The sequence below is a fragment of the Lutra lutra genome, chromosome 17 (genome assembly GCF_902655055.1).
Source record: "Lutra lutra chromosome 17, mLutLut1.2, whole genome shotgun sequence".
Classification (NCBI taxonomy): Eukaryota; Metazoa; Chordata; class Mammalia; order Carnivora; family Mustelidae; genus Lutra; species Lutra lutra.
Genome location: NC_062294.1, coordinates 974,779 through 986,114, shown reverse-complemented (window position 1 = coordinate 986,114; position 11,336 = coordinate 974,779). Strand labels below are relative to the sequence as shown.

Genomic DNA, 11,336 nt, shown 5'->3' with positions numbered 1-11,336 from the left:
ACAGACACCGCCCCTTCTGGAGTTACGCCCCGCCCCGTGCCGCCGCGTGATGGACGGCGCAGGGCGGGATCTGGGAGCCCGGGGGTTGCGTGGCGTCTCGACGGGCGCCGTCTCCGCCCTGTTCCCGTCCGCCGGGTCGTGGGGACCCCCGCCCTGCAGGATCCAGCCCGCTGGGGCCCGGCCTCTCCCCGGCACTGCTGGGAGAGTCGTGTGGTCAGAGCAACCCGGGCCCAATCCGCTTCCAGCTGCGGATATCGTGAAACCCGGGCAAAGACCAGGCGTTCGCGAGGCGCGACGGACGGCACTTGGTGTGACCAGTACTAGGACTTAGTGATGGTTGAGTGGACGGCGGTGAACCATGTGAAATAGCTCATTAATAAAGTTCATCGGTTACTTGTTCAAATGATAACATTTGGGACATGACGGGTAAAATAAGGATATACTTGAAAACGACTGTCACCTGATTCTTGTTACTTTCTTAAGGTAGCCATGAGAAAGCGTAAAATTAGGCCTGTGGCCCCCGCCACGTTTCTGTTGGGGCTGCTGGACACTCACACGTGGATCGAGACAGAGTGTGCCCCACCCCACCCCACCATTCTCTGCAAGCAGGTGTGCCGTTGATGGGGCCGCGGTGGGCCACGGTTGCTCCGGAGCTTGGGGCTACATTTGCTTTCCCAGGGCTCTGCTGAGAGCACTCTCCGTGAGTCCCCTTGATAAGGATGAGGGATGTGAGGCTTAGGGAGTAGAGTCCACCTCCCAGGCCACTCAGCCTGTGCGCAGCAGTGGCTTCTCCACCCTCCCATTTGTCCCATCATGCCTGATGGACAATGAACCTGGTGCAGGCCGATTATGGCTGAGACCCAGATGTCTTCCTTGAACGTCAAGCTGCCTCCAGGTCTGGCTGGGGACATGGCACTGTATGCCAAGACCATGAAAATCTCCCCTTCGACTGCAGGCGGCAGGTTCTCTGCAGGCGCAGGGGACCTGTAAGGCCTGAATCCCACCACACCTCTGCAGCTCCTTCCTGTCTCCTGGGGGAGGAAGAGTGACCGAATGAGACACAGAGGTGGGCAACCAGAGCCGGCTCCCCGGTGCGTCGGCTTTATGCCTTACAAGTCCTGGCTTCTTCATCCACAGATGGGCTACGGCTTGGAGGTTCGCTCTGAGGGTGAGACGGAGAAGGCATCCCAGCTATGGGGAAGCAGGCCTGCATACGGCGCACCTCACAGAGCCCGGCTACTATTTTGTGGGATGGATTCTAAGGAAGTTCCAGACGGGCAGACAGGTCTGTAACTCAAACTCAGAACGTACTTCAACTCCAGTCATTCTTTGGAATGTGCTTAAAATGACGGTGGTGGTTGTGATGGCTGTGTGGGTTCCACACGCTGCTATCAGACGCCCCCACAGTCCCTTCTTCTTGCCCTTCAGTGTGATCCTCTCCAAGAGGCCTCCCTGAACCCTCAAATCTAAAGTGCCCCCCCGTCACTCCAGCTCATGACTAGGTTTTATATTCTTTTTCTGAAGTTCCAATAAAACTGGTTTCTGTCTCTCTCCACTAGAATGTGAGCTCCTTGAGAGTGGGGTCTCACCTGTCTTGTTCTCAGTCTGGTGCACAGGGGACCCTCAGTGGCCTGGCCTGTACTGGGTCTTCGGCAGCCAGGCTCCCAGTGGGCAGTCAGTAATCACATGAATGAAGGCACAGGTCCTGATCTCCCAGGCACTGCAGGGTAAAGGGTTCCAGAAAGAAGGGTTCTTGTCCTTGTTATCTGGTTCCTCTCTCCTGAAGGCATTCTAACCAGGCCTTAATATCCTCTTAATATCCACACCTATAAGCCAGCATGACACTTCAGGGGGAGCCTGGGCAGAACAGAGCAGAGAAGGGCATTCACTTTCCTTACTACTCTGTATTTTTATTACTGTAGCCTCATATGGATCAACCTTTTGCCCCTGCTCTCCCCCAGCCTCCTGGGGTCGGAAGAAACAGAAATTCACTCAGAGGCCCTTTAGATAAAAGACGCAGAGATATGGGAGGGACTAGAGGCTGCTTTCTAATAAGCCAGGCCACCTTGAAAGGCTGTGGGTCTCCCATGAGAGCAAAGTGGAAGCCATCACAAACCATTTGAGTCAGCTGCTGGGTCTGGCTCCCTGTCCCTAGGTCACACAGTCCCTTGCTCATTACCCTGTCTCCACACACAGGGTGGAAGATGACTGTTCTACTCCATCTCACTTCTCACAACCAGACGTGACAGGATGGTGGTTCCAATTCCAGTCTTGGGTCCCAGGAGAGGAGCTGATTGGTTCGGCTGTGTGTCTCTCATCTCGTTAGCAGTGACAGGAAGGCAGGAGTCCCACCTTGTAGAGGTGGCTGCTGAGGTGACCCGTCTTACTGCCGTCACTGTAAATGGGCAGAAAATTTTCTAAGAAGGAGCTTCCCCAGAGGCTGAAGTCACCCCAAAAAGACCTACTCACCAGGTGAGACATGCAAAGTAACAGTGGTACGGCCAAGTGCACCAGAAAGGCACTGGCAGTGGTGTTGGAGCTGGTCCCCAGGCCCCTGCCCCCTGGCTGCTTGTGAGGACTGAATGCAGACAGACTTGCCTCATCCTACTCGGGACAGACACGTTTTAGATTCATGCTCTGCATCCTACAAGACCCCTCGGCTATCCCCAGAGCCACTCAGGGTCTCCTTGTGCCCGCTTCCATCTCTGGATTAGTGCCCCTGGGGAGCTAGCCAGAACGCAGCAATCCGTGACTCTTTCCCTCCCAGGAGTCCCCTGCAGTGGACTGCCTGGGAGTGCGCACTCTTGTCACACAGCCAGGGGAGCCTGTCATCCGTCACCTCACTCAGCTCTCTGGGGGGTCGGGAGCCCAGCCAGCACTCTGTGGTTCCAGGCTGGTGGGTGGCCAGGAGGCAAGATGAGGGTAAGGCTGGCAGAAACAGTGCAGCATTCTGGAGGCTCTGGGCAGGGAGGGGCGTTCTTGCTCACCAGTGCACCTTCAGAGGGCAGGGGCTGGGAGCCAGATCCTGACGTCCCGTGTTCAGGTCTGCTAGCTGTCTGTACTCTCCAAGACCCAGCGCGCCCTTACTTTCTAGATGGAGAACCACGGTGTATCTGGGAGAGAAGACGGCTGCCTCCCTCCCGATGAGCAGCTCTGAGCTGGAAGATTTACGAAGCCCCTCGACGCCCTTGGTCTTAAGAAGAAGCTGTCACTACAGTTCCAGGATCCCGCACGGCTCCGCCCTATAACGCACAGCAACCTTAAATTTGGAAAGGTCCATTCCCACGGAGGTCCACGCTTGCCTACAGCGTGCGGTCCAGAGCACACACGCCGTCACACACCGGTCACAGAACCGAGCCTTAAACACGCCGGCCGCCGCCTCCCACCCTGCTCCCCGGCCGGCTGCTGTTCCCGGGGCTGCCCGCTCCGCTCATCGACGGGAACCGCCGCCTCTGGGCACCCTTCCCCCACTGAGAGGCCCCCTCCAGCGCGCCCCGCTCCTGGCAGCAGGACCCCGGCGGCGGCGCTGTCCCGGCGGCAGCAGGACCCCCGACGGCAGCAGGACCCCGGCGGCTGCGCTGTCCCCGGCGGCAGCAGGACCCCCGACGGCAGCAGGACCCCGGCGGCGGCGGCGCTGTCCCCGGCGGCAGCAGGACCCCCGGCGGCAGCAGGACCCCCGGCGGCAGCAGGACCCCGACGGCAGCAGGACCCCCGACGGCAGCAGGACCCCGACGGCTGCAGGACCCCCGGCGGCAGCAGGACCCCGGCGGCAGCAGGACCCCGGCGGCTGCAGGACCCCGGCGGCAGCAGGACCCCCGACGGTAGCAGGACCCCGGCGGCAGCAGGACCCCGGCGGCAGCGGCCCCTCCCGCACTAACACCCCCTCCCCCCGACCCTCTTCCCGGTACAACAGCGTCGCTGACACAGAACCCGCACTCAGGGTCTGGCAGCCGCCGAGAGGGCCAGCGTCACTCCACGGTGACTGCTGTCAACCTCAAGAGAAGCGGCGACCATCGCTCTCTTCGCCGAAAGCGCCCCCGCCCCGCGGCCTCAGCAGGCCAAGTTCTTCCCCAGCCGGAAGTCGGGAGGACGGAGGTGGAGGCGGGGCCGCGCGTCGGCGCATGCGCGCGTCGGCGCAGCTGCGAGAGCGTCAGTGCGCATGCGCCAGGACGGGCCCATTTCTCGGCCATCCCCGGCTCCCCCGCCGGTGGTTCCACCCACGGGGGGCGGGAGCAGGCGCGGCGGGAAAATCGGCTCGGCGCGCGGCACCACTTCCGTGCCTCGGGGTCCGCGCTCGCTCCGCGTCCGGCCCGGAGCCCGGTCCCTGTCCCCGCTCCCGCCATGGCACAGCCCCGCCTCACCGACTTCTTCGCGCGCCGCCGCCCCGGGCTCCGCGCCGTGCCTCCGCGGGTCAAGCAGGCCTGGCGCACCCCGAGCCCCGCCAAGCCCGCGTCAGGCGCCCCGGCCCGCACCCCGGGCAGCAGCCGCAAGCGCGCCCGCCCGCCCGCAGAGCCCGCGCGCGACCACCCCGCGCCGCCCGCGCGCCGGAGACTGCGGCTGCCGGCCGACGCGGTGAGCGGGAGACAGGCCGGGGCTGGGGCGCGGGCGGGGGGCGCGGACCGGGGGGCGGGCTGCCCACGGGGCACGGTGCGGAGTACCGGCCCCGAACCGCTGCAGGACACTGGAGAAGGCCTGGGGCCCGGTGCCCGCAGACGGCGGGGGCAGGTGTGCGGTGGGCGCCGCGAGAACCGGGCGCAGAGCTCCGCAGCGAGGGCGCGGAGGTGCTGGACGGAGCTGCTGGAGGGGCCGGAGGAGGGCCTGGGCTCCGTGGGCTGGTAGATGTCCAGCCTGCTGGCCAGGCTGGGCGAGGGGTCAAGCCCGGGAGGAGCAAGAAGCCCAGACAGGCCACTGCCGGCTCCTCTGGCTTGACTGCAGCGAAAACTGGGCCTTGTGCCCCCTTCGTAGCTAAGCGAGGGAGGGAGGAACCAGTCTTTCACCACCGAGTCTGGTTCCTCGTTCACCTTCTGCGTCTTGCCCGCCAGGTCTCGGGTCCCACTGCCCCACCTGCTCCAGCTGCCCTCGCTGTCCCGGCTGACACCACTGCCCCGGCTGACGCCACTGTCCTGGCTGACGCCACTGTCCCGGCTGACGCCACTGCCCCGGCTGACGCCACTGTCCCGGCTGACGCCACTGCCCCGGCTGTCCTGGCTGTCCCTGGCTCCCCAGAGCAGGCCTCTCTCTCAGCAGGTCTCCAGCCCTGCCTGGCCACCCCGGAGAAGAAAGTGAGTCTGGACCCAGGGTGGGGGAGATCAAGTGATGTGGGTGTGATTGGCCAGCTGATGGCATCTTGTGTCCACAGACCTCCTCAAAAGTCACATTCTCTGAGCTGAAGTCGTGCCTACAGCGGGCACGGGAGCTAGGGACCCGGGCCCAGGAGCTGAGGGCAAGTGCCCAGAGGAAGGATGCTGGGGAGCCCAGCGTGCTGGAGGACCAGGGGCACCCAGCAGGGCCATGGTGAGTCCTGGGTGGGCGTTCAGGCCCCAAAGGAAAGGCTAGGCTGGTAGGAGGACAGGGCTGGGCAGAGGCAGGGATGGGGCTCTCAGATCCCAGGTCTGCCACTGGCTAGCTCCACACCCGGACCTCCATCTGTGAGACGTGCTAGCTCTTGCCCTGAGGGCCCTTGTGAATTTCGGATGCTTTCAAAGGCTCGCTGCTATGGGGTGTACGTGTCCTGTAGCCCTGCCTGTCCTCCTTTGCTCCTTGTGGTCATCGTGTCCCTCTTAGAGATGAGGGAACCAGGGTTGGGGGTGGCTTGGGACTTCCCCGGCCCTGGGGTCTCCAGGGCCACGTTGCCTGCCTGCGGTTTGTGTTGGAGGGGTGTGGGTCTGGTGCTTTCCCTGAGCCCGGCTTCCTCCATGGCAGTGGAGAGAAGGCACCTGCCTACCAGCGCTTCCACGCCCTGGCCCATCCGGGGCCCCCAGGCCTCGTGCTGCCCTACAAGTACCAGGTGCTGGCGGAGATGTTCCGCAGCATGGACGCCATCGTGGGCTTGTTGTACAACCGCTCCGAGACCGTGACGTTTGCCAAAGTCAAGCAGGGCGTTCAGGACATGATGCGCAAGTGAGTGGCCTGCAGCGGGCAGGGGCCTCCCCCTGCCTGTGGAGACCGCCCTGTGCCCTGCCTGGCGCTCTCTCAGCCCAGTACCTTGTGTCGTAGGCGCTTTGAAGAGCGCAACGTGGGCCAGATCAGAGCCGTGTACCCAACTTCCTACCGCTTCCGCCAGGAGCGCAACATCCCCACCTTCAAGGACGGCGTCAAGAGGTCCGATTACCAGCTTACCATTGAGCCGCTGCTGGACCACGGTGAGTGAGCCGTGGCTGAGTTCACGCAGCTCTGAGCCTGTCTCCCTGCCAGTGACACGGTTTGGAGCGTGGGTGTGAGGCGTTGGGCCCCTGGCCTCGTCCAAGACCCGGGGCCTCAGCCCTGAACTCTGCCCGCAGAGGCCGGCAGCTCAGCGCCCCAGCTCACGGCCTCGAAGCTCCTGCAGCGCCGGCGGCTCTTCAGCCAGAACCTGGTGAAGCGTGTCCGCGAGCACCACAGTGTGAGTACCCGGCCCATGTGGGAGGCCTGTCTCTAGCCCGCCCTGCACCCCGTCCCCTCCTCCTGTAACAGCTCGGTCCTGCCTGCAGGAAACAGGCCTTCTTGAGAGGCTGACCGTTCAAGTTCTCTGGACTCCTCCCATGGCTGCCTCCTGCAGGGTGGATGTGGGGTGGGCGAGGGTCCCGGTCCTGTCCCCTGGCTGAGGGGGAGGAGCTCTGCATGGCAGCCCCAGGCCCCTGGAGGTTCACAATGGGCTCAGTGGGGGCTGTCGGCTGCGGTGTCCTGTCCTTGCCCGGCTGAGCAGCTGGAGCTCGGGTGCAGGATCTCATCCAAGGTCGTCCAGCCGGGACAGGAGCCCCACAGCCTTGCCTGCCCCAACACGGACGTGCCCGGGATCAGCCCATACTCCCTGTCCCCTTCACACACAGGCCTTCCTGGCCTCCCTGAACCCTCCCGTGGTGGTGCCTGAGGACCAGCTCACACGTTGGCATCCCCGGTTCAATGTGGACAGCGTGCCTGACATCGAGCCGGCTGAGCTGCCCCAGCCGCCCACCGTGGAGAAGCTGGCCACCGCCCAGGAGGTGTTGGCCCGTGCCCGCGGCCTCCTGTCACCCAGGGTGAGACTGAGTCTGGGATGACAGGGCAGGGCGGCCCCATCTCCACACGGGCATCTGATAGGTAGGCTCTGTCCTGGGCCACATGCCTCGGGGCGGTGGGATGGGCTGTCCATCCCGTGCAGTGCGCAGGCTGGCCGGCTCTGTCCTGGGGCAGCAGGTTCAGCCCTGCTGGGCTGGACAGACTGCGCCCCCCCCCCGGGCAGGGGAGGCTCCTCCTCATTCCTCCCTCTGACCTGCCCTAGATGGAAAAGGCCCTGAGTGATCTGGCCCAGCGTACCGCCAAGCCCAGCAGCCCCGGGTCCCCTGGCTCCGCCCCACCGGCCACACCACCAGCTAACCCGCCTGCAGCCCTGAAGGGGGTGCCCCAGGACCTGCTAGAGAGGGTGAGTGCTGGGGGTCCCGGTGGGGCAGAGCCGGGGACAGCACGGGCCTGGCTTCCCACTGACTGTGGCCTGGGCCCGCCGCAGATCCGGTGCAGGGAGGCACGGAAGCAGCTGGCACAGATGACCCGGCGGCCGGAGCGGGAGCAGCGGCTGCAGCGGCTCGAGCGGCTGCCCGAGCTCGCCCGCGTACTGCGCAGCATCTTCGTGTCGGAGCGCAAGCCGGCGCTGCCCATGGACGTGGCCTGCAGCAGACTGCTGGGCAGCTACCCCGTGGCCCTGAGCCCTGGTGTGTGCGGGGCCCTCCCTGTGTCCCCGACTCCCGGCTGAGGGTGGGCACCGGGGATCGGCTGCTCCACATATGTGTGGAGTGTCTGTGGTGTGTGCTGGGCGGGCACAGTGCCTTGGAGGTCAGCTCTCTCGAGCTTCTGCCTTCACAACCCGACTGTGCCCTGCAGCCCCTCAGATGGCCCCACGGCCCACGGGACCCTTGGCTCCCTCCAAGCTCCAGGGTAGCTTGCTCCTGGGGACTGGGACCTGTGCGGGGCTTAGTGGGAGGGTCAGCTCCTTGGCAAAGCTGTTCCCCGGCTTTCGGTGTTCACTCTGCTTCTCGGAGGCGTGGACAGGCAGGCGGGGGGGAGGGGCAGGGTTGGCCTTCAGGCAGGCCTGCTGAGGGGCCTGGGACCCCGCCTCATGCACCCCTCCTTCTGCAGGGGAGATGGAGAAGCACGTGCAACTCCTCTCTGAGCTGCTGCCCGACTGGCTCAGTCTGCACCGTGTCCGTGCGGACACCTACATCAAGCTGGACAAGGCTGCAGACCTGGCAGGTGTCCTCACACGGCTGGCCTGCCTTGCCCGGGCGGAGGTGGTGCTGTGAACCTCGCAGCCACGGGCTTCCGGCCCCTGCCCTTGCCCACTGTGTCTTTTACTCTCTTTAGAAACAAGATGCACTTTCCCCCTCTGCACCCCCCACCAGGCTCTCTGGCCAGCGTGGACAGTAGGCCTCCCCTGGGGCAGCATTTTTGTCATTAAACTGGTTTCTGTTGGGGACTTGGTCTTTGCAGTGTTTGGGGTGTAGGGAAGTGAGGCAGGAAGGCAGGTGGTGGGCAGAATGTCCCCAGGACATCCATGTGGGAATCCTGGATGGCCCAGTGGGCTTGGTGACCCCCTGGGCCCTTGTAGGAGAGCAGCAAGCTGCTGGCGCAGGATGGAGGGTCGGCCCTGAGGCTCTAGAAGCCGGGAAAGCCATGGACATGGTCTCCCTGGAGCCCCCAGAAGGAACCAGCCCCAGCAACACGGATGGGCACTTCCGCCATCTAGAACCTGAAGACAAAGTTGTGAGCTGCCCAGGAGCGTGACCTTTTGGAGCCATGACTGGGCAGCAGTTTGGGCAGCCCCGGTCTCCTGCCTGCTCTGGGCCACAGGAGGCCCGGGCGGCCGGCCAGGTGGGATTTCTGCACGGCCCCACCCCAGCACCCAGACCGAGAGCAGCCGCTCTAACAAAGCAGTTTATTCACGTCTGTCTGTTAAGTGCTCCTGTAGGGGCTGGGCCCCGCCTGAACTGCTTGCTCCAGGCCTTGGCGCCTCCAGATCCAGAGCCCGCAGGAAGGTCCGCGACCACGGCCTAGGCACTTCGGAAAGGCAGCTGCCTGCACAAAACCGTTTAAAAAAAAAAAAAAGTCCAGGCAGATGGCCGGCGTCCCCTGGCGGCGTCACTCGAACTGCAGGAGGGAGAAGAAGGGCACCGGCGCCAGCTTCTCCCTGCCCTTCAGCGACGTCAGCTCCACCAGGCTCACACACTCCAGCACCTCAGCCTGCAGCTGGCCCAGCAGCTCACAGGCTGCCCGCATGGTTCCTGGGCGGGGGGAGAGGGGGTCAGTATGGTGATGAGGCTCCCAGTGGCCCGTGTGGGGCCCCGCAGCTCACTGTAAGCTGGACAGGGCGGCCTGGTCTGCCGCTCACACGCTGTGAGGCACATTCTTCCAGCCCTCGAAGCGGACCCCCGCCCCCCCAGGCCCTCCTTCGGTGGGGTGGGTGGGGGGGGAAGACCCTCACCGCCAGTGGCCAGCAGATCGTCCACGACCACCACCTTCTGCCCCGGCTCCAAGGCGTCTCTCTGGATTTCCAGCTCCGCCTGCAAATGGGAGGCACACGGTCCGCCTGTGTCCGGAAATGGCCTGGGAGGGATGCTGACAGGATGCGACAGTCTGGGCCCCAGTTTCAACCCACCAGCAGTCTCTCGGCGAGCCTGGCGTCTCACACAGAGGCTGAGCACCAACCACGGCAGTGCCCCTCGACCCCACGACTGTTCGGGGTGGGGGGGTCCCCGAGGGGGAAGGCGGCAGTGCCCAGCCCATTCACCTTGCCGTACTCCAGGGTGTATGAGGCAGACACAGTGGGGCCGGGCAGCTTCCCTCGTTTTCGGATGAGCACGCAGCCCAAGCCAAGCTCCTGGGCCAGGGATGGGCCGAACAGAAAGCCTCGGGAGTCCAGGCCTGTTGGCGAGAGCTGGGGTGTCAAGGGGCAGCCTGAGGTCCCCGCGAGCCAGTGCTGGAAGGTGACACGGAGCCTTTGCAAAGACAAAAGGCTCCCGGCTCTGTCGGCCGCAGCTGGAAGGCCAAGGACATCACACTCTCGACAACGCTGACGCGGCCCCTGCCGCGCACAGGGACCCTGGGAGGTGGGGTCAAGGACCAGGCGCGCCCCGCAGGGCACGCACGTGCAGCTGTGCCTCAGGGAAGTGACCTGACTTCCCCCCTCAGCGCTGCTGCCGGTCTAGCGGGGTTGGCAGGGACTACGACAGGGACTCAGGCGCCTTTCGTCATCCTTAAAAGCAGCTTCCGCCTGGAGCGGGCAGAGCGGGGTCCCCACGCCTTCCAGGAGTGCAGTGGGGGCGGGCTGCCCTGGCCGCGAGGACTCAGCCAGGTGGAAAGCTGTGGTCTCTGGGGAGCCTTGGGGGCCCCAGGCGAGGGGACTCGCGCAGGGCCAGACCTGCCAGGGTGCCGCGGGGGAAGGGTGCGGCCCAGGGCGCTCCAGGGGAGACACCAGCGTGCTTGGCCCGTGGACTCTGGTCAGACACTCCCTGCGCAACCGGGCCGCGGGGCCCCACGTGTCCGGAGCTGGAGGCCAGGGACTTGCTGCGGGGGCGGGGACGCTAGCGTCTGCCGGGCCACTCAAGGCCGGACCCACCCAAACACCGGTGCGGCGTCCAGTGTGTCCCCCGGGGGCCGCCCCCCAGCCCCTCCGCGCTCACGGCCGCCTGGCGCAGACCCTGCGGCCCCCGGACACCGCAGGGCGTCCCGGGTTCACTTGCCCACGACGTAGTCGATGTCGCCGCCGTGCGTCTGTCTCAGGTGGCGCGTCAGGAGGCTGATGCACGCGCGGAAGGCGGCGGGGTCCTTCAGGAGCGGCGAGATGTCCCTGGCGCGCGCGAGGGGGCGGGTGAGGCAGGGCGTCGGGCGTGGGCCCCGCGCCCCCCGCCCCCGCGGCCGCCCCGCCCACACCTGAACAGCACCCCCGGGACGGGGAAGTCCGGGAAGCTGCGGACGCGCCGCGCCACCAGCTGCAGCTCGGGGTCCGCCATCGAGCAGTCGGCGCGTGTCAGCGAGGCTCGGCGGCGAGGGGGCGGGGCCGGCGGCTCTGCGCCTGCGCTGGGCGCCAGTGGGCGGGGCCGCACCGTGGGGCGGGCTCCCCGCCGCTCGCCGGGACTACCGTATTTCTCCGAATCTTAGGTGCCAAG

At 65.4% G+C, this 11,336-nt stretch overlaps 2 protein-coding genes and 1 long non-coding RNA gene across 13 annotated transcripts; 1 reads left to right on the top strand and 2 right to left on the bottom strand.

The window, feature by feature from the left end:
- Nucleotides 1–379: 379 nt before the first annotated feature.
- On the bottom strand, nt 380–4,079 carry LOC125088750 (uncharacterized). 9 transcript variants are annotated; one of them, XR_007123769.1, is made up of 4 exons: nt 3,931–4,079; nt 2,180–3,242; nt 1,114–1,857; nt 380–1,031 (listed from the first exon to the last, which is right to left on the bottom strand). It is a non-coding gene; the product is annotated as an uncharacterized LOC125088750 (long non-coding RNA). The 9 variants fall into 9 exon arrangements; XR_007123771.1 differs by having other exon boundaries at nt 380–1,339; nt 1,590–1,857; nt 3,931–4,078; XR_007123767.1 differs by having other exon boundaries at nt 380–1,287; nt 1,590–1,857; nt 3,931–4,078.
- Nucleotides 4,080–4,190: 111 nt separating this feature from the next.
- On the top strand, nt 4,191–8,647 carry CDT1 (chromatin licensing and DNA replication factor 1). Of its 3 annotated transcripts, none has more exons than XM_047710120.1 (11): nt 4,191–4,572; nt 5,043–5,095; nt 5,177–5,282; nt 5,360–5,514; nt 5,923–6,120; nt 6,217–6,362; nt 6,501–6,601; nt 7,029–7,217; nt 7,460–7,600; nt 7,685–7,886; nt 8,311–8,647. In XM_047710120.1, the coding sequence occupies exons 1-11, from the start codon at nt 4,342–4,344 to the stop codon at nt 8,472–8,474; spliced, it is 1,686 nt and encodes a 561-aa protein (XP_047566076.1). In that variant the 5' UTR covers nt 4,191–4,341; the 3' UTR covers nt 8,475–8,647. The 3 variants fall into 3 exon arrangements, with proteins under 3 accessions (XP_047566076.1, XP_047566075.1, XP_047566074.1); XM_047710119.1 differs by having other exon boundaries at nt 5,159–5,282; XM_047710118.1 differs by having other exon boundaries at nt 5,043–5,282.
- Nucleotides 8,648–9,092: 445 nt separating this feature from the next.
- Nucleotides 9,093–11,260, bottom strand: APRT (adenine phosphoribosyltransferase). Its single transcript, XM_047710158.1, has 5 exons — nt 11,101–11,260; nt 10,911–11,017; nt 9,959–10,092; nt 9,653–9,731; nt 9,093–9,452 (listed from the first exon to the last, which is right to left on the bottom strand). The coding sequence occupies exons 1-5, from the start codon at nt 11,178–11,180 to the stop codon at nt 9,310–9,312; spliced, it is 543 nt and encodes a 180-aa protein (XP_047566114.1). The 5' UTR covers nt 11,181–11,260; the 3' UTR covers nt 9,093–9,309.
- Between the last annotated feature and the right edge of the window lie 76 nt (nt 11,261–11,336).

Bases quoted from the DNA above. Each gene is read 5' to 3' on its own strand.
- CDT1 (XM_047710118.1), top strand. From the start codon at position 4,342: ATGGCACAGCCCCGCCTCACCGACTTCTTCGCGCGCCGCCGCCCCGGG. The intron at 4,573-5,042 runs GTGAGCGGGAGA...CTTGCCCGCCAG, and splicing joins TGCGGCTGCCGGCCGACGCG to GTCTCGGGTCCCACTGCCCC. The intron at 5,515-5,922 runs GTGAGTCCTGGG...CCTCCATGGCAG, and splicing joins GGGCACCCAGCAGGGCCATG to TGGAGAGAAGGCACCTGCCT.
- APRT (XM_047710158.1), bottom strand. From the start codon at position 11,180: ATGGCGGACCCCGAGCTGCAGCTGGTGGCGCGGCGCGTCCGCAGCTTC. The intron at 11,018-11,100 runs GTGTGGGCGGGG...CGCGCGCGCCAG, and splicing joins GTCCCGGGGGTGCTGTTCAG to GGACATCTCGCCGCTCCTGA. The intron at 9,453-9,652 runs GTGAGGGTCTTC...CCCCCCGCCCAG, and splicing joins CGATCTGCTGGCCACTGGCG to GAACCATGCGGGCAGCCTGT.